At 41.3% G+C, this 25832-nt stretch overlaps 1 protein-coding gene across 2 annotated transcripts in view; it reads right to left on the bottom strand.

The window, feature by feature from the left end:
• plcl1 (phospholipase C like 1) overlaps nucleotides 1–25832 on the bottom strand; it is a 275924-nt gene that overhangs the window by 160226 nt on the left and 89866 nt on the right. For both annotated transcript variants that reach the window (XM_074657601.1, XM_074657600.1), the window contains 3 exons: nucleotides 25104–25179; nucleotides 24221–24330; nucleotides 20325–23532 (listed from right to left, as the gene is read on the bottom strand). In XM_074657601.1, coding sequence (XP_074513702.1) covers nucleotides 23326–23532; nucleotides 24221–24330; nucleotides 25104–25179 — 393 coding nt within the window. In that variant the 3' untranslated portion in view covers nucleotides 20325–23325. The remainder of the gene's footprint in view (nucleotides 1–20324; nucleotides 23533–24220; nucleotides 24331–25103; nucleotides 25180–25832) is intronic.

Genomic DNA, 25832 nt, shown 5'->3' with positions numbered 1-25832 from the left:
CTCCACTTTGTTCCAGCAATAAATAAGCAGCAGTGAGGAGCTGAGAGAGGAAAGGTGTGAAGGTATATAGAGGTTAGAGGTTTGGTCCATACAGACTGGATGTTCAGTAATAAGTGATGGGCCCCCAAATTGAATGGGCTTTGCCTGTTGTTATCATCAACTCTGGGGATTTATACGTTTGAAGCTGCACTCCTTTAGATTAACAAATGTGTAATGTGAACCTGAGTCTGTAGTCCTCAGCTCTATGTCGCTGTTTGACGCCAAATTCACACCTGAGCAGCGGCGAAACGCGGCCTGAGGTGAGCTGCCATGCAATTTCTACGAAAAGCGGCCGCTCCTGAGCTCAGTGAGCTGCGGCCGTTTGATTCTGCGGCAAAGTGCGGCCAAGTGCGGAGAGAGAACCCGCAGCCAATCCGTAAACAGATCCTATGACATGTTGACATACGTTACAAATAATTTCTTCCCACATAAAACACATACTACCAGATATTTCAACCCGAAGTTTACACCAAAGTGTGTAACGGACCCGCCTGTCCATCAAAGGATAGCATGACAGTGTCACGTTTTTCCTCACCAAGGAGTGAATATTACATGTGTGTATGAAGGTGCAGTACAAGCAGAGGGCAACAAAACCACTCACTTAGGTTTAGGAAAAACGTCACGGTTGGCCTTAAAATAAGTACATAAACTAAGTACAATATGTACTGAAACAACATAATATAACTATGGAAAACACGTCACAAACGTCACTAAAAAACATGTCACTAGCGTAACTTACTAAACAAAACACCGCTCTCGAACACCGGTCCTGGGGTTGAGGGTCCTGTGTTTGTTGGACCCATCCACCTCCCCTTCTGCCTGCAGCCTCTCTCATTTTTTTATTCTACGTCTCTAGCTCTCAGTGTAGCATATTTACGCGGATGCATTTACATCGCATTCAGTACAGACTACGTGGCGTACACATGAAACGCCAAAAACATGAACGACCTTCTTATTGCACGTTTTTGCCTTGCGCATTATCGTGTCATTCATACGCCTTTTCGTGCGACTGGGATGGATGTTTCCCTCCCAAAGCCTTTGGGGCTCTTTGCTGATGCCCAGAAGAGTCCCGAACACATCAAATTAAGAAGACAATACAGGCAGAGAGCTGCAGGGTCTCTGTAGATACAGACACCACCACACACTACTAGTGGGGCATAACTGATGATTCAGAGGGATTACTTTTGGCTCAGTCATTACATTGTTTTTTTTTTGTAAATTCCTGCATATCATACCTTTAAAAGATGTTCATGGTTAAGTTTAGGCGCACTGGCAACACTTGGTTAAAATTAGGGAAAGATCATGGTCTTTGTTTAACTCCTGTAACTCCTTATTTTGTCTGCTTCGCCACCAAGTATCAGACATTCACAAAGTCTGGAGTGCTGTTAAAAACATGTATTATACATGATTACATTTCATTTTTAATTACAACTTGTCTGACACTGGGACGCTTAGACATAAACTAGTGAGTAAAATGAGACCCGTCGCATTCAGAACCCCAAATTACTGCTAATCTGGTGATATGATTAGAGAGCAACCTTCCCGTAAACATCAACCATAAGCCTGATGTTCACCCATTAATCGTTTGCAACAGATACTTAAAAATAGCTTCTTATCAATTCCTATTTAGTAGAAATGTTCACAGGGTTCTGTTCCTAATGGGAGAATAATGAAGTGAGTGCTTTGTTTTGAAGCTGCTCTTTTATTTTTAGATTAATATCTGAGCGATATTTGTGCAAGAGTAGCTGCACTTGAGTTAATCGTATCAGTGCTCCAACCGTCCCGACGGATGTGGCTTTCTGTGCTCTTGAATTCAAATCCAGTGTGTGTTTGTGTGTGTGTGTGTGTGTGTGAGCGCGCGCACGCATGTGGTTTTGGTTGCTCATGCGGTGTCAGAAGTCATCAGGGTGAGGCTGAGCGGCGACCCCATGACCCCCATCAGAGATCAGAAGTGAAGCACTTAGCGGTCGCCCCCCCTCCTCCTTCCTTCCTCCATGATCCACGCAGACAGCCTTCTCTGATTCCACCGCTGCTGCTAATAAAGGCAGCAGGAGACTAATTCAAGTCAACAGTTGAAGGGGAGTCCTTGAGAGGAGAAGGAAAGTTAAAGGCTGCGCTGTCACTCAGCTAGCAGCTCTGCCTTCTTTAAACAACTGATATTATACTGAAAGTGAAACAGGAAATTCATTCCAGCAGGACAAATATGTACAAAGAAGCCACCATCTAGTGAGGAGGCAGCAGGAGGGACTGCTGCTGGTTCTTATTGTATTTCTGACATTATAATAGTTACAGAACTCTTTCTGTGCGTTCCAATACGCATACTACCATACTGTTCAGTATTAAAGAAACAGATTTAGTATGTCTTAATACATAGTATGTCAAATGCAGCATACTTTTCTGGATATTCTGACCCACAATCCTCTGCTCAGAGGAAGATACATGTCGTCACTAGTGAGGTATCTATAAAATAAACAAGAGAGAGAGCTCGGACAAACAGCCGCTGACAGCGATTGACAGCTGACAACAGCTTATTGACAGCTCACTGACAGCGACTTGACAAGTGTAAGTAGGCTGCGTTCCAAATCACATACTTTTTTTTTTTACTACGGTTGTCAAAGGCGTTAACGCAAATTTGTTTTAACGCCACTAATTTCTTTAACGCTGGAATGCAACTTGTAATTTCTGCATTGTAGAGGGCTCAGTTTTAAAGCTACAGTGAAGATACTGGCATCATATGAAACTACAAAACCTGAGGAATCCATTGGTATCAACCATGTCATACAAGCTTGTCATGAATAACTTTTGAGAGGACATTTTGACATGGCCATTTTCAAAGGGGTCCCTTGACCTCTGACCTCAAGATATGTGAATGTAAATGGGTTCTATGGGTACCCACGAGTCTCCCCTTTACAGACATGCCCACTTTATGATAATCACATGCAGTTTGGGGCAAGTCATAGTCAAGTCAGCACACTGACACACTGACAGCTGTTGTTGCCTGTTGGGCTTGAATTTGACATGTAATGATATGAGCATATCTTTTTATGCTAAATGCAGTACCTGTGAGGGTTTCTGGATAATATTTGTTATTGTTTTGTGATGTTAATTGATTTCCAATAATAAATATATACATACATTTGCATAAAGTAAGCATATTTGCCCACTCCCATGTTGATAAGAGTATTATATACTTGACAAATCTCCCTTTAAGGTACATTTTCAACAGATAAAAAATGTATGATTAATTTGTGATTAATCATAGACAATCATGCGATTAATCACAATTAAATATTTTAATCAACTGACAGACCTAATTGTAACCCTGGTCGCTCTCTTTTTGCAACAAAATAACTTAAACTTTATTACATACAGGTACATACACAAAATTTGCCTTCTGCATCTAATCCATCCTAAACATTTAGGAGCAGTGGGCTGCTGTAAAGCGCCCAGGGAGCGGCTTTTGTTTGCTTTTTGTTTTTTTAGTGTCTTGCTTAAGGACACTTCGACATGCAGACAGTGATAACGGGGATCAACCGCCAACCTTGCAGTTAAAGGACGACCACTCTACCCACTGAGCTACAGCCGCCCAAAATGTGACTATTGGAGAGCTTCTGTAGTAAAACACAATGTAGAGGATGAAGTGATTGTTCAAATCAAGACACCTGACCTCAGTCATCAAGTCAACAGCACAGATCAGCCACCTGCATACTGTATATCAGGATGAATTAAACCTTTTTGATTGCACCTTTAACAGTGACAGTGCTGAGCTTCCACCTGACAAAATGAAAAGGCTGAACAAAGACAAACAACAGAGAGACAAGTGATAATAACACCGTTAGGATAAACCTATCTGCTGTAAGAAAATCCCCGTCTCCTTCCCGGAGGTTGTTGTCTAGAACCATTAATTGCTGGTGCTGCGTGGGACTGTGGGAGTTGTTGCTTATTTCCCTCCGTTGGAATGCCTGCTTCATTAAATCGACTGAGCAGGACGGTTTTGAGGAGAAAAAGATGATAGTTTCTCAGGGTAATAACAGGCCTCAGGATAAGCTATGTTTAAGAGGCTACCGCAATGGCTACCCTGTCCTGCACCGCAGCACTCTCATGACCCTGGCTGCTGGGGACGGCACTGGCCAGACACAATTAGTGGTCGCAGATACCTAGGTGCGTGTGTGTTTGTGTGTGTTTGCATGTGTGGGTGGGTGGATGCTTGCATGCTCGGACGGATGGGCGTGTATGCATGTGTGTGTGTGTGTGTGTTTGCCTCTGTGCACACACAAGTGCATAGTGTGTGTGTGTGCATTTGTAAGCCCATAAAACCCACATTCCACATTCAGTATCAGTGTCGGTGGGTGTGTACTGTCTGTTGTCGACGACACTGTCTACTGTCAACGTGTCCCTAAATAACAGCTGGACAGACTGCTGGTCAGTGGAAATATATCTGCCACTTATATATATATATATATTTATATATATAAAGCTAAAACATAATGTGCTCAATTAACTTGACACATTGGATTTCCTGTCAAACTCCATTTAAGTAAAGCTGTGATGATTCGGGTGATTTTAAACTGAGAAAATACATACATGAATATCAAAAACCCACCACTCGCCTCGCTTTGCAAGGATTTTACAGTCCAGAAGATAAAAAAAAAAACATCTTATATTTTCATGATTACTCATCATTGTACATCATTACCTCTAAATACATTCATCCACTCTCAGCACTCTGGCTCTTTTGAGGCTTCTTCTTATCGTTCTTTTCTCTCTTTGAGATTAACAAAAGGAGATCACTTTATAGCAGCAGAACAAGAGAAGACATGGAGCTAAGTGTGTGCTACGGGGGGTCTCATCTGGACAATTTGGCCCTGCAGGAGACTGGACAGCGGCGCATGTGTGTGTGTCTATGTGCATTCGTTTTTATATTTGCAAGATAACCAGAAATTAAGGATGGGAGTGAAAAAAGGCTTTCTGTCTATTATGTTCCAAAAGTTATGAATCCAACTAGGGGTGTAAGAAAATATAAAAAATATCAAATATCTCGATACTATTAATTAATAGTTTACATGCAAAGATTAACTCAGTCAATACTTTTTTATTTGTAAAGTAGGGCTGTGTATTGGCAAGAATCTGGTGATACGATAGGTATCATGATACATCAGTAACGATTCAATATAATGAGATATATAGCGATACTACACGCCCGGCAAAAGCGGCTCCTCCTCAGGCCGGGAGCAGAGCTTCGCCTGGCTGCTTCCATTAATTTCTTATGGGACGCAGGAGAAGCAGTCGCCCAGTACATGGTGGGAGTGTTACGGGGAGTTGGAGAGGGTCTGTATTTCCATAAAGTTGAAAAATCTCAACTTTATGCTAATGAGCCCGTCCAGCGCGACGCGTCCGGCTCACGAAAACCTGGACCAAGCTGTCAAACTAGGTGACCTACTTCTAAAATGAAACCAGATTCAGCAGTGGCATCACCGATTTCTCACTTAAAATGCTTTCAGAAGTAGATTTTGGTGGATTATTTAGACGTAATAACAAAGTTTACAAGCAGGCCGCCATTTGTTGTTTCCTGTTTGAAACAGGTACAATAGGGTACGTCACCGCTTGAACGGCCAGTTGAGTGGAGCAGCGCGTCCCCCTAATGTCCTCGCTGGACCTGGTGGACATGTACCGCTGGATTTAACATTATAGACACGACCACGGACTATTTGTGTAACAATTTAGCCACAAATTCTCAGACTGACCGTACACGGTCTAGACATTTACTCCGTTTGGACAGAGTCTTGATTTATGTATATTTCCCCCAAAAATAAGTTCACAACTTAAAAAGGTACGATAATTGAAATGGTGTCCAAATTCCCGAGCTTAACTTCCCTTGGAAATGTTCTAACCTTTTGCAACACTAATTCTAGTGTTGAGCTATTTGTGAGGCAGTCTGTGGCTCAAAGGTTTCAAAAGTCTATTTGTGTTTACAGTACATGCAGGTACTGACTCTCACCAGCTGGAGAGTTGCCGGTTGCAAATCACAACTGGTTCAACTGACATAAGTCAGCAACATCTTACTTATACAATCTGTACTGACCACATTATTTGACTGGATTTTGCATTTATGTGGAATTTCTAAAAAATAAGATTTTGCATTTCAGTTGCTCTGTGAACCGCGTCGAGGCTCATGAAGGCCTCTGGTTAGCCTCACTGTACCTGCTCAGGACCAACAGGCTCTCTGAGACTCCATACACACAAACAGCCAGACTCCACACACACTCATACATACACATACACACTCACACAAACAGCAGTGTATGGCAGCTCTATGGGGGCTCTTCACATTGTCCAGACGGCCCAGTGTCAGGCAGCGAAATGAATGGCTGTTTATATTAGAAGGCTGGTTTAATGAATTAGACCCACAGCTCCTCTGTGTCAGCACCAGGCACATACAGACCAGACCCTCTCCTTTCCTCACCCCTCCTTACCCCTTACACAAGGTAAGGGGGGGGGACACTCTGATTGCGTCCTTCGGGACGGGTGAGTCAGGACGCCCGACGGCGCCCCTCTAAGGACTCGCTGCTTATTTACAAAGCCGGGCATCTGGCCCTCACCATCCCCCCTTCTCGCTAACCTCACCCATCACATCTCCCCCATGGTAGCTGAGATGGGCAGAGGCCGGCCTGTTTATATACATGTGTGGGAGGGGAAACAGAGAGGGGAGGATTACCGAGCAACTCGCACATGTTTGAACAAATATGTATACAACATGAGGTTTGCCACCCAGCCGTACATATATACAGGCCTCCAACGAGACCCACCTCTGGTTCTACTCATTCTGTGTGAGAGAAGGAGAGAGAAAGACGGCTGTCATCTCACATCTTCATCAGCCGGTTGAGAAGACGAGCTCCTGACTCTGTGCCTCGGGATAGACAAGGACTAACAGATGGAGGACAGGACAGAGAGGAGAGAAATAGAGGGGGGAAGAGAAGAAGGAACAAGACAGGGGAGGAGAGAGGAGAGAAGGAAACGAGGGGAGATGAGGCGAAGGAACAAGAGAGGGGAGGAGAGAGGAGAGAAGGAAACGAGGGGAGATGAGGCGAAGGAACAAGAGAGGGGAGGAGAGAGGAGAGAAGGAAACGAGGGGAGATGAGGCGAAGGAACAAGAGAGGGGAGGAGAGAGGAGAGAAGGAAACGAGGGGAGATGAGGCGAAGGAACAAGAGAGGGGAGGAGAGAGGAGAGAAGGAAACGAGGGGAGATGAGGCGAAGGAACAAGAGAGGGGAGGAGAGAGGAGAGAAGGAAACGAGGGGAGATGAGGGGAGAGGTGAGGAGAGGAGAGGAGAGGAGAGGAGAGGAGAGGAGAGGAGAGGAGAGGAGAGGAGAGGAGAGGAGAGGAGAGGAGTAAACTAGAGAGGAGGCAACAAGACGGGAGAGGAGGGGAGGAAACATGATGGGAGGAGAGAGGAGGGGAGGATACATGATGGGAGACGAGGACTAACAGATGGAGGAGAGAGGAGAGGAGCATAGGAATGGAGGCCGAGACAAGTTTGTCTCTCCAGTGATTCTTGAGAACAGTTTCAATAATTTGATGAATCGGAGTGAAAATTTACGGCAAAAAAAGGACGAACGAGACGCAGACGTTCTCTGGATGTCAAATACAATTACAACAAAACGACACATTTTATAATCAGCGACGCTTCTTTTCCGCACACACGCACACACACACACACACACACTCACACACACACACATACATATTCGAGCTTCAGGAACAAACACCTACTGTTCACACACGGCCCTGTGCTATGAAATGATTCCTTCTTGCCTTCATAAACCAGTAATCATTTTTTTGCGCTCATCTCCCCTCATTTTCTTTTGTTGTCTCCCTCCCCCGTTCCTCTCTCCCTCTCATCCCCGTCTCTAATTTACCCAGCATCCTGCAGTGCGCAAGGAGCCTCGCAAATTGCCTTTGTCCATTTGCGTACCGGGCCGGGGACAGTGTGTGTGGTGTGTGTTCATGTGTGTGTGTGTGTGAAGGGAGTCTTTAGCAGCGGGGTGGTTGGTTGAGATTGCTGTAATCACAGAGTGCTACCTGTTCATTAAACACACAGTGGGAACCCTGCTTACAGCGTTTAGGAACCAATTAAAGCAGCACAAGCTATTAACATTAGCAACATTAGCTAGACGAGTGTGTGCGTGTGTGTGAGTGCCAAGAAGACAATTCAATATACAAGTGTTACAGTCATTTGCAAAGCACTTTTTACGGGAGCTAAAGTGACTGACTGTTGATGAGTCCTCCAGCGTGCAATCAGGTGAGAAAATAAATGACAAGAATAGAGTAGGAGGATAATACAGAGAGGTAAATTCAAACTTTAGCAAGTTTGTGAATGGCTGTGATTATAATACAATGTCTGTGAAGATGGTGTGATTGCTCAGGTAGGTGGGTGGGACTTCTCAGGTCTTCTGGAGCGGGAGGGCTCAGAGAGGTGCAACAGTGATTCTGGTGAGTGTAATTATCCACGTACTCGCCACCTCACACAATAGAGAGTGATTTGATACGAGACGAGCGGCCTTGATGGGACCTCGTTCGTCGCATCCCGGGCTCATGATTTTTGGGAATCATCCAATGAGAAACACTTTCCAGTGGCTGTCTGTTGTGAATTTAGTATTTAGTTGTGGGAAAGAGAATGGATTGACTTGAGGTACTTTTGTTAAATCGAAACTCTTCTCTTAAGTTGCTGCTGGCTATTAGAAAGAATGCAGGTTTAAGGCACTTCTGCATCGACTTCACTTTTCAGACCTACAGGTTGCCCACTGTGCTTTACAGCGGTGGCTTAAACTCAATGCTAACATGCTTTAGCAGGTATAATGTTTACCATGTTCACCGTTTTAGTTTGGCATATTAGAATGCTAACATTTGCTAAAGAGCAAAAAACTTTAACTACAGAGAAGGCTGTCTTCAGATTTGCAGGTATTTGGATGATGATGGCGTAAGATGAAAAGTCAGAGGATCAAGTAATCACAGTTCCTCCTGAGAGGGTCATGAATGTTTTTACCAAATCTTGTTTGGTTTTTGGAGACATTCCACTCAAAACCATGAAGGTCAACTTCATGGTAGCGCTAGACGAGTCAGAGAATCACCAAGATGTAGAAAGTTTTGTGCCAATCCATTCGACAGATGTGCAGAGATTCGAAGGATGAGTGAAAACTTTGACCTTCCGGTGGTGCTAGGGGTAAAGTAGGGGTATCACCGAAGTCAGTAGGCAAACATGAATAGCTGTACCAAATTTCAGAGCAATACATTCAATAGTTGTTGAGATATTTATGTCTGGACCAAAGTGGTGGACCAACCAACCAACAAAGAATCGATAAAGAATCAATCTTTAAGTCTTCCGATGGAGGAAAGGCTTGATACAATGCATGTATACAAATTAAAACCAGAGATGAGGCATTAAAACTAAACCAAAAGGCCTATTTGCATCCACCAGGTGGTTTAAAAAAAAAAAATCTAATTTCTTTCATCTTAACTTTTCCATCAAAGCTCCACTCTGAGTCATCTCCTCGGTGCCATATTTAATACCCATATAACGACGGACCAGATAATTTTAAAGTATAATTGTTCACCGGGAGAGGTAGAAACATGCAGTGCCATTGTCTGTGTGCCTTTTGTAGTTAGTTAAAAGGTGCATAAATAAGATGCAATTTAGAGACTTTTAAGAGATGATTTTTTTCCCCTCCTGCCTTAATCACGGTGAAATTACCTCTGGGTGAGGGCTGTCATTAAAATAGAAGAGGCACTTGCTTCTTGGATGCTCAAGGCGAGCATGAAGCGCTAATAGCACAGCGCCTCAATGGCGCTAACAGTTTTAACGGGCTCTGTATTATCCTGCTGTGCAGGCAGATGCGTCTACATCACCCACTCACAGAGGAAGTCTTATGATGGTCAATTTGTAGTTTGTCACAGCTGTTAACTGTGATAAATACACTGAGGAAGAAGTCTTCCAAAGCTGCAGAGCCATGTTATTTTCAAATTTATTTCCTGCTAGATTTTTAGCCCTATAAAGTACATGCACATTGGTTTCTATTCTGACAGTATGTGCTGCAGCTCGGTCAATATTACCCTCAACTAGGGCTGTCCTCAACCAAAGAAATTCTTATGCCTTATTTATATTTCTGTGGAAAAGTTTGCACAGAGCCGCAGACACATATGACGTAATATTACATGAATGTCACTAGTAATATCCTACATATTTGTGAATTTGGGTACATTTTATTTACATCAAAATAAAAAGGTTATTGTACCGGCGGTCCCCGGGGATCGGTATGCCGCTGCCACCGCTCATCAGAAATCTAAGACCAAAACAATCGATCAGTCGACTAAAGAAATCGAGGGTGCAGCCCTGCCCTCAACACAAGCTTGATTTTTTGCTTTCACTTCAACGTAGAAGGCAAAGTGACTCCTGCAGTACGTGCACCATTATTGCCGCTGCTTCCTGTCTCAGAGGCTCAGGTTTGGCCCTGGGTGTATGTCCCTCAGGGTGGCTTCTGGCCCCGGGCTAGAGGACCCCGCCGGCAGGCAAGAAGTGACGTGGCCAACAACCTCCAGATGTTAGCCTGCATTAGGGCCTGACAGCTTGTCATGTCACCGCCTACACTACCACACAGTTCCATCACCTCCCATCTGCTGCTCAACACCTCCTGAGGGAGAGGAGGAGGAGGAGGGAGGGGCAGATACCGCATCTATGAGACTTTACTGCCCCTCAACCCAGATATAAAAGACAATGCATCACAACATTAACAGATGACATGATGGCTACGCTTGTTAAGTTCTTATTAGATGATGGTCAACTGGAGTATACGTGTACACATCATATCACATGGACCATCTCCATCTACAGGCAGACAGTCCTTGAACATCCACATCCTATAATCCAGCACTCTTATTCTGAGAAAACAGATTTTATATAACACAGCATGCCATAAAAAAACTTTAAGGCATTCAGCTCACAAGCGATCCCATAAACTAGAACTAAATTATTAGCTGATTTATCAAAATATTTTGATAATCAATTAATCGTTCCAGTCATTTTTTTAAGTGAAAATGCCGAACATAATACTGGTTTCAGTTTCTCAAACAATTGATGCGTCTCTGTTTCACGTCATTGTGAATTTAATATCTTTGGGTTTTGGATTGTTGGTCAAATAAAACAAGCAATTTGACGACGTCAACATGGGCACCATTTTCTGATAATTTAATGATCAATTAAGAAAATAATCAGCAGATTAACAGGCAATGAAAGTAATCATTAGTTGTTGCTCTAATATAAATGTTAAGCAAGATGCAACTTCCTGAGCATGTGACAATTAAGAAAGAAGACATTTATAAGTGTTCATGATTCCACACATCACTATTAAAAACTTAATTAAATAATTAAAACAAATTGAAAAATGAGAAAAAAACATAAAAAAATGTAAATTGCAATGATGAGATATAATGCTGACATACAATGAATATACTCAGCCTTATTAGCATTCAGCATCTAAAATATTCATGCTGAATTATTTGCACAGGAATACCTGGTTTGTTGAAAATAGCTTGATGTTTGGCTCCCCCTCCTGGAGATACACAGTAACATCATGTGCTGCATATTTCAGACCTTGCAGGGAAAAACAGATCTGAGAAAGTTGTTAATGATGGGATAAGACCTAAAACTACTCAACTGCAAACATTTGCCCGTTGCAGAGTAGTTTTAATTGTATTTGTGTACTTCATGTCCATTTCATTTTTTTCTGATGAAAAGAATGTTTGGCATGAATCAATTGCTTTTGGGATTAAATATTTCTGTAAAGCTTTGTCCAAACCTATCAAAACGTCAAGTTCTTTATTGTCATATAAACAAGAATCACAGTGAAGCTGTTGTTGGCAATGAAATTCTTAGATCTCAGGCTCCAAACAATGCTCATAAAAAATATTTATAAAAAGAAAATCACACAAATAAAAATGAGATTCTAAGACAAGAAATAGGGCAGTAAAGTTAAAATATAGGGATAAATTATTATATAAAATAAAATTAGAGACCATCTTGCGATGGGATCACACCATCCGCGACGCCAAATTGGACCAGGGGCGTAAAGTGGAGGGCCAAAGGCTCCTTCCCCACATCCTACCCCTCTACTTCCGGCGCCTTTGCTCGGACCACACTCATCTTTGAACCCTGCCTTTATTTTGATCTCAACTACAAACCTGTAAAGTTTTGTGACTGCATCTTGCACAGTTGTGACACTATCAGACAGACATATAAACACCTGGCAAAGTACTCAAAACCTCTTCTGTACTAGTTCCTGCTACAGTAGGCGTCTCTAGGACCACATTATGCCATGATGACACACACAGACTCACAAAACAATGCAAACACTGTCACAACCATCACATCTGTATTACATCGGAAAAGCCAATATACAACATCACCTTCTACTAGAGACCTGTTTACAGTGAGTCAATGGGAACACTAAACAATGGCAGCAACCTACTGTCGGAAAAGATCAATTCAGCCCATAGGCTAACATTCACAATACTCAAAGTTATATAACGACTACTTTAATCAAAAGCATCACAATGCACATGCCAGACAACAACCCAGAGAAATTACAAGCAATTTGCAATTTATACCAATAAAATACGCCACATACTGGACGCAGATAGCAACAGCAAGAGAGGTAAAAAAAAAAAAATAGCAGCCAGCAAAAGCAAAGACATCATGACATATAAGCAGATCAGCAGGACAGAAATAAAACAGTTTACTGATGATACCAAGCACACAACATAGACTGAACATCTGGTAAGCATGTTAAAGCAAGCAGCAAACTTTGGTGAAACAGCTGATATGACAACCAACATGGAAAAGAGATTCCCAGCAGCAGGGAAGGTGGTGCAAACAGGAAATCACATAATTTGAACTGTTGGCAGACAAACTTAATAATGAAGTGAAACACTGCATGAACAACATCAGCAACATACAGCAGACACTGCAAATGACCAGTGTAGTCTGGCACAGTGAAAGAGTGGCGAACATTAGCAGCCAGCAAAAAACAAGATATGACACACAGGCAGATCAGCAGGAGAGAAATAAAACAGCCAGCATCTTTATATAAATAACATAACCAAGTACTCAAACATAGACTGAACATCTGGTAAGCATGTTATAGCAAGCAGCAAAACTTGTTGAAACTAAACATTTGTCACTAGTATCTCAGAGTAGAGAAAACCCTTCACTCTGGTCCCAAGATGCAAATAGCTGATATGACAACCAACAACAACGTGTCCAGAAGGGAACCCGCAAATTGTGAAATCTGATGAGATCTGCAAAAGCTTGCAAAGACTCTCGCGAGACTTGCTGCCCGACGAGCTATCCTCGAGTTCAATTACTAACCTTAATCTCGCGAGAGTTTCCCCAGTTTGTTGGTTCCCTTCTAGACACTACCAAAATTCACATAATTGTCAAGCTTAATAATGAACTGAAGCACTGTATGAACTATGGGGGCTTATTTTGTCGTAGTAGTAGTTTCAGCCATCATATCTATTGATTATAACAACATGGTACTCACCAGAGCAGCAGCTGAGATGTGTGAACATGATGTCTCTGTGAGGCCTACAGGCAAACAAGCAGTCAGATTGTGACTTAATTTAGGGGTAAAACTGAAAGCTCACCTGAAATGTTGGCAATAGAGTCTCATTGTGTACCTTCACAACTGGTTGCAGGCCTAGGTTGTATTAATTGATGCTAATTAATGGTGATTCAGTGATAGCTGAAGTGAACCTGCTGCACATTCTGTATTGAGCCACAGATTGTTTGTGAGGAAACAGAGACACCACTCTGTAACGGGTTATAGACGACCACGAGTGGACTGTGTAATTTTGTAGTTCGACAACACCAACAGAGTGGCAACTCTTCTCTAGAAAAAAAGATCTGTGTCATTTCAGGATAATCAGACTTGTTTGGGGAGTAAATGTAAAGGGAAAATCCTATTTAAATAAATAGATACAATTTTATTATAAATAAATAAATAAGTTAAAATAAATGAAAAATAATGCAAACATTAATTAATTAATTAATTCATCAAAATAGATTTCAAACAAATAAAGAATGAATGTCACATAAATAAATGTAAAAGTTAATAAATAAATAAACAAATAAATAAAGCAAATTAAAAACAGGGGAATTGATAAAAAAAAAGGTTAATAAATAAATAAGCAGAACATAAATATCAATTTATGTCACATTTTATCAACTGATTAATGAATATATTTATTTTTTATATTATATTTGGTACATTTAATATCATTCTTATTTATTTATCAAGTTATTTATTTATTTTATTTTATTTTTTATTTTATTATTCGTTTTTTATTTTAGCAGGTTCCATCCTCCATAGTTTTTTCACTCAAGCAAAAGTAACTTACCACAGTTTAAAAATACTCCATTTACTAATAAATGAATACATTTGAAAATAAATGTAAAATTACTAAAAATAAATAAATAAATGCAAGAGTAAATAAATACGTGTAAATGCTAATAATGAATAAATAAATAAAAAGGGAAATTAAATAGAAGAGTAGATAGGGGAATTAAGACAAAGGTTGATAAATAAATAAGCAAAATAGAAATATAAATTCATGTCACATTTTAATCAATTGATTAATGCCTACACTTATTTTTAATATTATTTTTGGTAAATATAATGGCATAGTTATTTATTTATCGAGTCATTTATTTATTTATTCATTTTGCATTCATTCATTAGCTGAAGTTTTACTTATTTATAATATATATATATTTATATAAATAAATAAAAAAAGGTTTGGAATTCAATACTGGATTCGGATACAATAAAATGCTACTGAACCCCAACCTGTCCCACTAATTATTAGATATGTCAAAGGGTGCATTAGATATAGGTTGCAGCCAGTGGAGTATCATGAGTGTAACAGTACAACTGAGGACAAATATACAGGAAAAAAAGACTACACATATACACATAACAGCATCAGAGAGACAGTGAAAGATAAAAAGAGGCAACAAAAGGATTTGGTCAGGAAAAGATAACTTTATTTAGTCTGGGATACATACTCTTGTTATATTTGATTACTTGTCAGATAGAAAACACAGTAGCTTTTCAAAAATAAAAGCAAGGTCCATTTAATTAATTATATTTATTTATGTTTTTTAAAACACACTTCAATAAATATTTTTTCTTCTTTTGGTCATTTTTTTTCCTTCTATTTTACAAAAACATACAGTGACTGTAAGAACAGGGAACAACACTGGATTAAAGGTCAGCGGTGTAGACACAGGCCAGCACAGACACTGCAGATGCCACGGGTAATATCGAGCCTAAAATATACCTTTACACATGTCCAAGTGTTTTACACAACTTTGTCCACATCACTATGGCAGGTAAAAACAGCTCTGTCAATTATTCAAATGAATGTTAAGCACACTGGTCTGCAAAGATCACACACTGATGAGCACAGAGAGAGCTAGCTCTAGGTTAAGACACGTGGGAGATACGATGCACACCAATGCAACACCCTGCTCTTTAGCATGGATTTGTCTTCCTTCAAACTCAAACATTGTACCTCAGAGACAGAGCTTGACACAGATCTGTTCCTCTTTTAAAGGTGTAGAGGGAAGTAAAGACATCCTCACTTCAGCAGTCAGGGTGCAGCATTGGGTTGCAAACAAGATACAATATACTGAACATCATAGTAAAGCACTGTAGTGAGTGGATGACCGCAGAGGTAAGCAAATCATCAGGTGAGTGCAGTGACATATGAAGCAGATGCTTGAGAGGCATGGAGAGGATAAGAAAATGCTTCGTACCTAAAACTGTAATTTTTAATGTTTAAAGGATCATACCGGTGTTTTGCACCTGATTTGACTGTTATCAGGCCATTAAATTGGCGTTATCAGTCGCTATAAGTAACATAGATGTGGGTCATTAGGGGCCTATTACACCTACTATGTTGTAAAAGTGAAAGTTAAAAGCAACACATCACATGACACGTTGTAAAACTGTCCCGTTTTGAACACAAACAAGACGGCTTCTTTAGGTTCAGGCAACAAAACTACAACTTCTTTAGGTTTAGGCAGAAAAAACACTTAGTTAAGTTTATGGCAAAAACATTGTGTTTTGGGTTAAAATAACTACAAACACAACTACACTAGAGGTCGCGGTCGTCTTCTTTTATATCGTCTTTCAGTAATCTACCATGTGAATAGATGATAAAACCTGCTATTGGGTGTAGTAGGCCCCTATTGACCCACATCTATGGTGCTTATAGCGACTGAAAACTCCTATTTAATAGCCTGACAACAGTCTAATCGGCTGTGTTTCTGCAAGTTTACTTAATTTACTGCAAATCATGTCATACTGCTGACTGTTGTCAAAAACTTTTGGGACTTGAAACTTGCTCGTGACGGGCGATCCATCACAGTGAACATCACGCTTCTATTAAAGTGACATTAATATTGTGTGCTAATGCAACAGAAAGGATGGATTAATATGAAAAATCTGCTGCTGCTGTGGGGGAAATGATGAGCTGCTGAAGCTCAGACACAGCTGAATACTGTCCAGCGTTGCATTGATGAGCTCTATTGTTAGACACTCAGACCCAGACAACAGCATATACAATGCTGTGCATTATCACAAAAATCCAGTCGCCTTCATTTGCATCAGCACAATATGATATTTTAACAAAAATAACCCTGAGCGTGATGTTCATTGACATGGATTTATTTTAAGCAAGTCTCTGCAGGCTGACATCAACTGCAACCAATAGCTGCCTAGAAGGTATAAAAGCACTTTCAATATATATATATATATATATATTTCAAATACAATGGTATGTGTGAGTGCAGTAAATGATTCAAAGTAGATAGGTTAAATCATGCAGAAACACAGGTATGGTCCTTTTGGATCATCCAGCTACAAATTAGTGGCTCAGGCTTTGACACACTGCAAAGGTTGGTCTCCTCTGAAATAACAAGCTGCCATTTTTCTCAGTTATTTTGACACGTTGCTTTTTATGCAGCAGCACAGTCGTCTACCATAAATCTTCTTTGTAAAAGCAGTATGTACCTAATGAATCACTCTGAATTATTCTGAGAATGAGCTTTACCTGAAAGGGATAGTGTGGGTGTTTGGAAGTGGGGTTGTATGAGGTTCTTATCCATAGTCAGTTTATTACCTACAGTAGATGACGGTCGGCAAGCCACCAGTTTCGAGAAGCAGACAGGAGCAGACGGACTGGCAATAAAACGTATATTAGATACCTGAAAGAAAGGCCTACCTAGAAAAATCAATATCAGTTTAAGTGTATGCTTATTTAGAATATTTTCACCAGTTTACCTTGCCATGACACAGCTAGGGGAACTGAAGCCGTTATCTATGCTCTCGCTAAAGCAACCAGACTCCATTGAAAAAAAACGGAACATGCAGAACACGTTGGTTGCTGATGTAACGCTGTCTCAATCGGTTAGTTTGTTTGTGCCGTTGTGTGACTTTGGTGAATCTGAACTAACCAAAGTCACACAATAACACAAACAAACTAACTGAGGTAAAATTACAGTTTTTTCAATGGAGTCTGGTGGCTTTGGCGAGAGCATAGATGGATACAACTGCTTCAGTTCCCTGTCGGAAAGGGCTGTCTGACAGCAAGGTAAAGCAGTGAAAATATTCTAAATATAGCGTACACTTAGGGGGCTTACACAAGCCAACAATTAGTCAGTTTTAATCAAACTCTGGTCCGGTTTGTTTGGGCAGTTTTGAACGCAGTAATTGTACTCTGGTGAAGACCAAAACAACCGGTCTGAGACCGCTTGCGAGTGGTTGTCTCGGACCGGTTGTTTCCAAGCAAACCCAATCACAGGCTGCCTGTGTGGGCATCTGTTGAGCTGGACACAGGTAAACGACAGGTTAACAGGAGTGGGAGAAGACTGAACTGGACTTTTGCAGAAGTCCGATGTTTGCTTGACGTCTGGACCGAAGAGAACATACAGAATACGCAAAATAAAGTCCACAAAAATAGTGACATTTATAGTCGTGGGAGATAAACTGGAGGAGAAGGGATTCATGTATACAGTAGATCAGCGCAGAGTCAAAAAGAAAAACGTCGACAGCAAGTCTGCAATTCACTGCATAGAAATGTCACCTCTCGAGACAAAGAAGATCAATTTGCTCCTTTGTACACACGCTCACATTAATTTCTGCATTGTGAAACCGAACCAAAAGTTTCAATTCACTCTGATTCGGACTAACCAAACGAACTAAGGCGTTAAAGTGATACAGATTTTTTTAGGTGGGCCTTTTATTTTAGGTGTCTAAAATACATTTAGCTGCCGGCTCCATGCACAGCAGTACATTGCTTTGCTCCCATGTGGTAACTCCTGTCTGCTTCTCAAAACTGGGGGCGTGCCGACCGTCATCTCCTGTACTTAATACACCGATTAATGAATAAGTACCTCATACAACCCCACTTCAAAACATCCAAATCATCCCTTTAACTAGAAAAGAGCTAATTACTGAAACCTGACCCCTCTACTATGTTCACATACAAAAGGTAAACCCTGTGACCTCCATCGTTGCTGTATCCCATCGCCTGTCCGCTCTCTGACCCACTTGTGTTCCCCGTGTCAGCAGGCATGTAAACCAGAACACAGAAAGCTAATACTGTGGTTTGTTTTACTGGAGCTGATGCATCATTAATGCGGCGAGATCCTCCTCACAGGTAAGCAGATCTCTCACAGAGGTCCTATGAAAATTGTAGTTTTCATATACTTGCCTCTCAGGGGCAGTGGAGATCCTCTAAATGGCTCCTGAAGCTGCCGTCTGCTTCAGTGCATTTAAGAGGAAACATGGCAAATAGTTTGGCAATGAGTATTGTGTATGTAGGAGAACCAGTTTGCATCATCAGGCCAGGAATTATTAGGGGCACCACTGTAACATGACAGACACCAGTATATAAACACATCCCAAGGCCTCCAGTGAGTCAGAATGTTATTAATAGACCAAAACTACAGGTGCTGTCACTCTGTCTATCGCTAACAACCAATTATGAAACTCTGCAGGTGTGCCCAGCCGACCACACAGAAGTGAATCCAATATCAGTCCCCTCTTCTTCTATCCTTCAACCTTTTGCTCTCTCTTCAATATATGCCGTCTACTTTTAGAAGCTTTCTCTCAGACACACAACAAAAACACTCACATGGGAATGTTATTAGGTCAACCTCCTCTTGTGGCTGTGACTCAGTTACATCAGCTCTGTTACTCCCCACCTGCAGCCTCCGGTGGCGGAGCAGCAGGAACAACAGGATGGAGAAAAGTGGAGGTATGAGAGAGGTTATTAAAAATGAAAGGAATGTGATAAATGAAAAGGCAGCAAAACAGTGTACAATGCCATTCAGAACATACAGTAGTCCTGCACAAGCACTTAAAGAGGGGTTAGTAAACCTCAGCACCCGCGTTTCAGTGTTTCTCAATACATCCTGTCTGCTGCTAAATGCCACCAGCTGGGTCGATCTGCTGGTGAGCTGTAACAATGTTTATCTGTGATCCTCGTCTCCCGTCGGTCCACCTTCCTGCCTCCCTCAAAAGGGCAGAATAAACATTCACAATGTCTGCTAGTCAAAGGTTCCCTCAAGACGCCGGCTTTGTTCAAACTGTTTGCAGACTTAGGTGGAAATAATTGTTTAAATCCAATAGATTATGAATACTAGTGAATCAAATGGAACCTTTTCAAACACAGCTGTCTCACTTGATCGTTTTTTAAAGGGACAGTGTGTAGGATTTGGCGGCATCTAATGGTGCAGCTGCAGATTGCAACCAACTGAGTACCCCTTCACTCACTCCTCCCTTCCCAGGTAACGTGATCTCAACTCAACGCTTTGTCAGACCCCTCGACGACACCTTCCGGTTGCAGTAAACACGTGCTTACTGTTGTGAATTAAACAAAAACATTTGCTTAGGTTTAGGCAACAAAACCACTGTAGTTAGGTTTAGGGAAAAAACAACATGGTTGGGCGTAAAATGACGGCGTTTGTAAAGTAAAAACGTGACTTGACGTTGTGAACACGGGACATGAACAGCGGTCTCCTGGATGAAAGCCTCCCGCCCGCCCTGTGTGTCTCTTTCGCCCTTTTAACTACGTCATCACAGCATTTTCTCTGAGCATTTGCTGTTGCTGTGGATGGGTTTACATTGTAGTTAATGGAAAGCCCAGTGCGTCGAACAAAAAACAACAAAAAGTAAAAATTCTCTGATTCCAGCTTCTTAAATGTGAATATTTTCTGGTTTCTTTACTCCTCTATGACAGTAAACTGAATATCTTTGAGCTGTGGACAAAACAAGACATTTGAGGACGTCATCCTGAATTTGTCTGACATTTTATAGACTGAGCAACTAATCAATTAATCAAGGAAATAATTGACGGATTAATCAACAATGAAAATAATCGTTAGTTGCAGCCCTACAGGAATGATACACTAATGAAAACAAAGTTATGAGTATTATATTCCATTTCTTCTAATAGATCCCCAAAATGTTACACACTGTTCCTTTAATGACGTCAATCTTTAAAAACCTTTTATCTCCAAAATGTGTTTGGGAGCTAAGAAAAAACGCCTTGTTTAAGCTGATTTAAGCACTATGAAGCGTGAAAATCACCAACATTGGAGATACGATTTTGTTCACCAGAGAACAGAATAGAGTCTAATCTGCTTAGCTTAGTCCTGTGTGTCGTTTAAAATCACTTTTGTCAAGTTTGGTTCAAACGCAGCATTACAAGATACAAGAACATGAGTACAAAAGTTAAAAGAACAGGTGTTTTTCCTGCATTAATTAAGAAACACGCAGTTACACTCAAAGGCCAAGAGGAACGCCATCACTTGCAGGTATAAGCACAACTATGAGCCATGATCAGTAGCACCTGCTTTGTTTTCATACACATTTATAAGCATCACTGAGCTATAACGTTAGTTATATTGTTTTCAATCCTCCAGTCAGTACACATTGAGCCTCGTCGACTTTCTTGTAACTCACCATTAGTATTATTGCTACATCAATACAGTGTACTTCATCAATGCTGCAGGAATCTGTTCTACACACACAAAAACACACACACACATGTACAGACTCTGAGCGTTCATTACCCCACATGTTGGTACAGTGAGGAGGTTATGTGATCCACACGTAGTACAGTATCAACACACATCCACAACTTCTCCAATTACCGTGTCTCTCCTCCACTACACCTCCTCTGCTTGTGTTTCCCTCTCTGAGTGAACATGACAGGCTCAAAGGCCATCAGGTGGAGTTAACAAGAGCCTGTGTGTGTGTGTGTGTATGCACGCTGCTGCTGGTTGTTTCACATAATACATAAACAAAGCAGGTAGATGAGGAAATGTGTGTGTGCTCAGAGTTGCAAGGGGATCTTTGTGTGCTTGAGTTAAAATTGAGAAATCCTCTGTGAAATAACACTGCACCTCTGATGGGTGATTAGCATGTTTGAACTAATCTGTGGAGTTATTTCAGGCCTTTAAACAGACCGGACAACGACTCCAGAGCTCAGTCAATTAGATGAATCAGCAAATGTTTAGATGAATCAGACTTTCCACCTCTCCAAACTCCTAGGCATCATTAATAACCGTTGATACTTTAGATAAGCTCTATTTTCCATCTGAAATTCATTGAGAAACTAATTTTGTCCGCTAGATTTGGAGGAATTTGACGTCACCACAACAGCCGCCATGTTTTTCAGGTTTGAAGACGACGGACAGCCCAGGGTGCGTTCAGTTGATCAGGTTAAAGGTTTCACGGTAATATCAAACATGGGCAGATTATGAAACAATGGGCCCCTGGGCACAGACATGCAAAAGGCCCCGCCACCTCTCCTACCAAAGACACACAGACTTTATAGTTGTTCAGCCTCTTTTTGTAGTCGTTACACATCTCTCGGTGGTTTTGTGTCACTTTGTAATTGTTTTGGTCTTTTTGTGGTTATTTTTTGTCTGCTGTTGTTTTGTGTCTCTTTGTAGTCGTTTTGTGTCTCTGAAGTCATTTTGAGTCTCTTTGTAATAATTTTGTGTCTCTTTGTAGTTATTTTGTGTGTCATTGTAGTCATTTTGAGTCTCTTCGTAGTTGTTTTATGTCTCTTTGTGGTAATTTTTTGTCTCGTTGTGGTTGTTATATGTCTCTTTGTAGTCATTTTGTGACTCGTTGTAGTCATATTGAGTGGCTTTGTAGTCAGGTTTTATCTCTTTGTAGTTGCTTTATATCAATTTGTAGTCATTTTTAGTTTCTTTGTGGTCATTTTGAGTCTCTTCCTTGTTGGTACGTGTCTCTTTGAGTGGATTTTTGTAGGTGAAAACTCTTTGGGCCCCTGACCCTGTGCCCGTCAGACCCGTTCAGTAATCCATCCATGATATCAAGACCTACTTTATGTGACATCATCCTAAATTGAATAAACTCTTTGTCTACTCCTTTAGATGCTTGAGGACTGTGTTGTTGTTTTTACGTTAAGCTACTGCATAAGTTAAATTGCATTAACTGTAGTTACGTATACAAACAAAAGTAGGAGTACCATAGTACTACGCGTAGTAACTCAAAATCTAGGCTAATTGAATTAGTTTCCACCTGTGTGTTTCTGTGAGTCACATCCTGTCAATCAATCTCTTAAAGCACCTTCCACCAACTGCAACACTGTAAACACACACACACACACAGGTAATCTTGTTGCCTCCCCCGGAGACAAGCTGCAGTGCTGAGGCAGAGAATAACTTGTCCATCAGCTCAACATCTGCTCCTCTAAACACCAACAGGACCGTAAACATGAGCTCCACGACAGCCCCGTTGTCACTAATTATTCAGCTGTCTATTATTTCCTCTCTAATGAGGGAAACCCGCAGAGTTACAAAGTTGAATCACACGTTTTCTCACAGAAAAATAAGCGGCAGCCGTCGAAAGTTCAAGAACACGTGTGTGGAGAGTCTGTCTTTTGCTTTTCCGCGGCGGAGTTACGACATTCATGAAAAGCCTCTCTGCAGGCCCGGGACCTTCAGTGATAAGTTGATGAACTCACCGTAAGGCTTTAACAGATATACTGCTCTGGTCTAGGCTAGTCTAGACACATCATACTGCACTGTATAAAGGGATTCACTCTGCCAGAGAGAAAGTCTCCTGTGGTGCTTTTTTACACCCTCGTTCTCGCTCTCATGTCTCCTCTTCTCTGTTATCTTCTCCGTCGTCAGATGCGTCCGTTGCCGTGTGTGCTGCTCCGGCGGCCAGACAGAGGGTGGGAGGAGTAGTGCAGCTCGGCTGTGGAGAAGGTGGACGACGAGGAGTTGGAGGAAGAGGAGGAGGAGGTGAGTCCACAGGCTTCACAGGCCAGAGCCAGCTGCCTCAGGGCATCCAGGGAATCCATCTTAGCTCCTCGCAACAGATCGCTCTGACCCTTCAATTTGAAACATGGAAGAAAAACATCTTTCAAAGTAAATTTACAGCCTGATTTATGAGTTCTAATTAAATTAGCAGGACACTATCAGCTTCTCTTTTACAAGTGAGTCTCTGATGTGTCGGTTACCATAAAACGGAAGAAAAAGACAAGAACATTTTTAAATTAATCCTATAAATTCTGAAAGTTAGGATATCATTATGCAGGCTGTTCTCATACACCGTTCGTAGCTATACTTATGAAAATATGTAGATACTAATGCACTGTAACTTCGTATATATTCATAAAATCAAATCAATTTATATGTAATTCGCTTAATCATGAACCAGGAAGTATAAAGAGCGACAAACGTTGCGTAGGGAGGAGGTCGGGGTGGATTTGGTGGGTCACAAAACACCGGACTTTCGCCCAGGAGACCGCTGTCCATGCCCCGTGTGAAACTAGAAGTCAACGTTGATTCATTTGTCACGTAACTTCTGTAGTTATTTTACCTAAATCACAATCTTTTGCTAAACCTAACCAAGTTGTTTCCTGTCAAGACGGAAGGTTATTTTGAAAATACTGTATGTAACGAGCGGATATTGACACGTGTTGCTGGACATTCGTAGGAAAACGCACCAAAAATGAGGAATCATTTTATGTAAGACATCCCGAACGGTTGTATGAGGATACGTTGCATTATGAGTACCTTGAGCACGGTGATGTTCCAGGTGAAACTCTCCACAGCTTTGATCAGCTTGCGTCCCTTCAGTCCCTCCTTATCCCCGAGCCGAGAGAGCTCCTCATGGAAGTCCATTCCTGCAGAAACACAAACAGGAGCTTTGCATCAGCTTATAGCAGTGGGTGGGCATCAACAATTCAAATTCAGGTGAAAAATATAAATGTCAAAGTGTGAGAGTGATTTTCTTGAATTATTTTTGTGACGAACAAAAAATATCCAGAGGCAAGTGTCAACAACATATCTTGATGGATTGGTTGTCAGATAGTGGATTTACATATTTATGCAACAGCAAAGAGCCATCCCTCCTGACATTTACACTGACAGTTAAAGGTCAGGAGTTATCTAAGACAGCGAGAGTCTAATAATACACAGGTTTGTGTAGATGTTATCTTTTCACTGCAGTCATACAGCTGCATTACACCTGAAACGGCTTAGATAATCCTAAATATTAATGCAAGACAGAACTTAGGAGTGCAGATTTATTGTAAACAACATTTCAAGCAGATATACTTTTTTTTGCAAATGTGTCATTTCATAAAGTACAACCGTGACAGCGCCTTTGGTTTTTCTGCTAATTAGAAAACCGTAATGACAACAGTTTGAGAGTGTCAAAATTGCCAGCGAGTGCTAGATCTCAACGTGCTAAGTTGTTTACTGACAGATTCTCTGAGGAGTCGCCCTCATTAATTTCGGCTGTTTGATGTTCAGAGCTGCTCATTTGAGGAATTTTTAGGATTCGGGCATATCGTCTACTGAAGTCGTTTTAGTCATGAAAGCTCATCAAAACTGTTTCCGCTCAGTTCATTATCACTTCATGTCATCGTCATCCGTCTCTCGCTGTGCTCTTTACCATCTCTCTGCACCTGGGCGATCCTCTCCTGAACAGCATCCGCGTTCTCAATCAGCTGTTTCTGGGCGGCGATCATCTGCAGACACAGGAAGAAAGTTTAACTTATTAAGCTTGTTTTAAAGAAAGCACCGTTCAAATCCGCAGAGCTTTAGTTTCTAATGGTACGAGGAGTCTTTAAAGGGGTAGTTTGGGTGTTTTGAAGTGGGGTTATGTGAGGTACTTATCCATAGTCAGTGTATTACCTACAGTAGATGACGGTCGGCACGACTCCTGTTTGGAGACACAGACAGGAATTACCGCACGGAAGTAAAGCAACGTACTGCTGTGGACGGGGCCGACAGCAAAACGTATTTTAGCAACCTCAAAGAAAGGCCCACCTAAAAAAATCAATATCAGTTTAAGTGTACGCTATATTTAGAATATTTTCGCCAGTTTACCTTGCCGTCAGACAGCTATACAGTCTATGTTTCCGAGGGGAACTTAAGCCCTTTATCTATGCTCTCGCCAAAGCAACCAAACTCCATTGAAAAAAACAGTAGTTTTGCCTCACAGAACACAGGAGTTGCTGGTCTACCGCTGCCTCGATCGGTTAGTTTGCTTTTATTATTGTGTGACTTTGGTTAGTTCAGATTCAACAAAGTCACACAATAACACAAACAAACTAACCGATCGAGGCAGCGGTAGGCCAGCAAACCCCTGTGTTCTGCGAGGTAAAATTACAGGATTTTT

The sequence above is a fragment of the Sebastes fasciatus genome, chromosome 14, assembly GCF_043250625.1.
Source record: "Sebastes fasciatus isolate fSebFas1 chromosome 14, fSebFas1.pri, whole genome shotgun sequence".
Taxonomy (NCBI): Eukaryota; Metazoa; Chordata; class Actinopteri; order Perciformes; family Sebastidae; genus Sebastes; species Sebastes fasciatus.
This window is presented reverse-complemented; position numbering and strand designations above follow the sequence as displayed.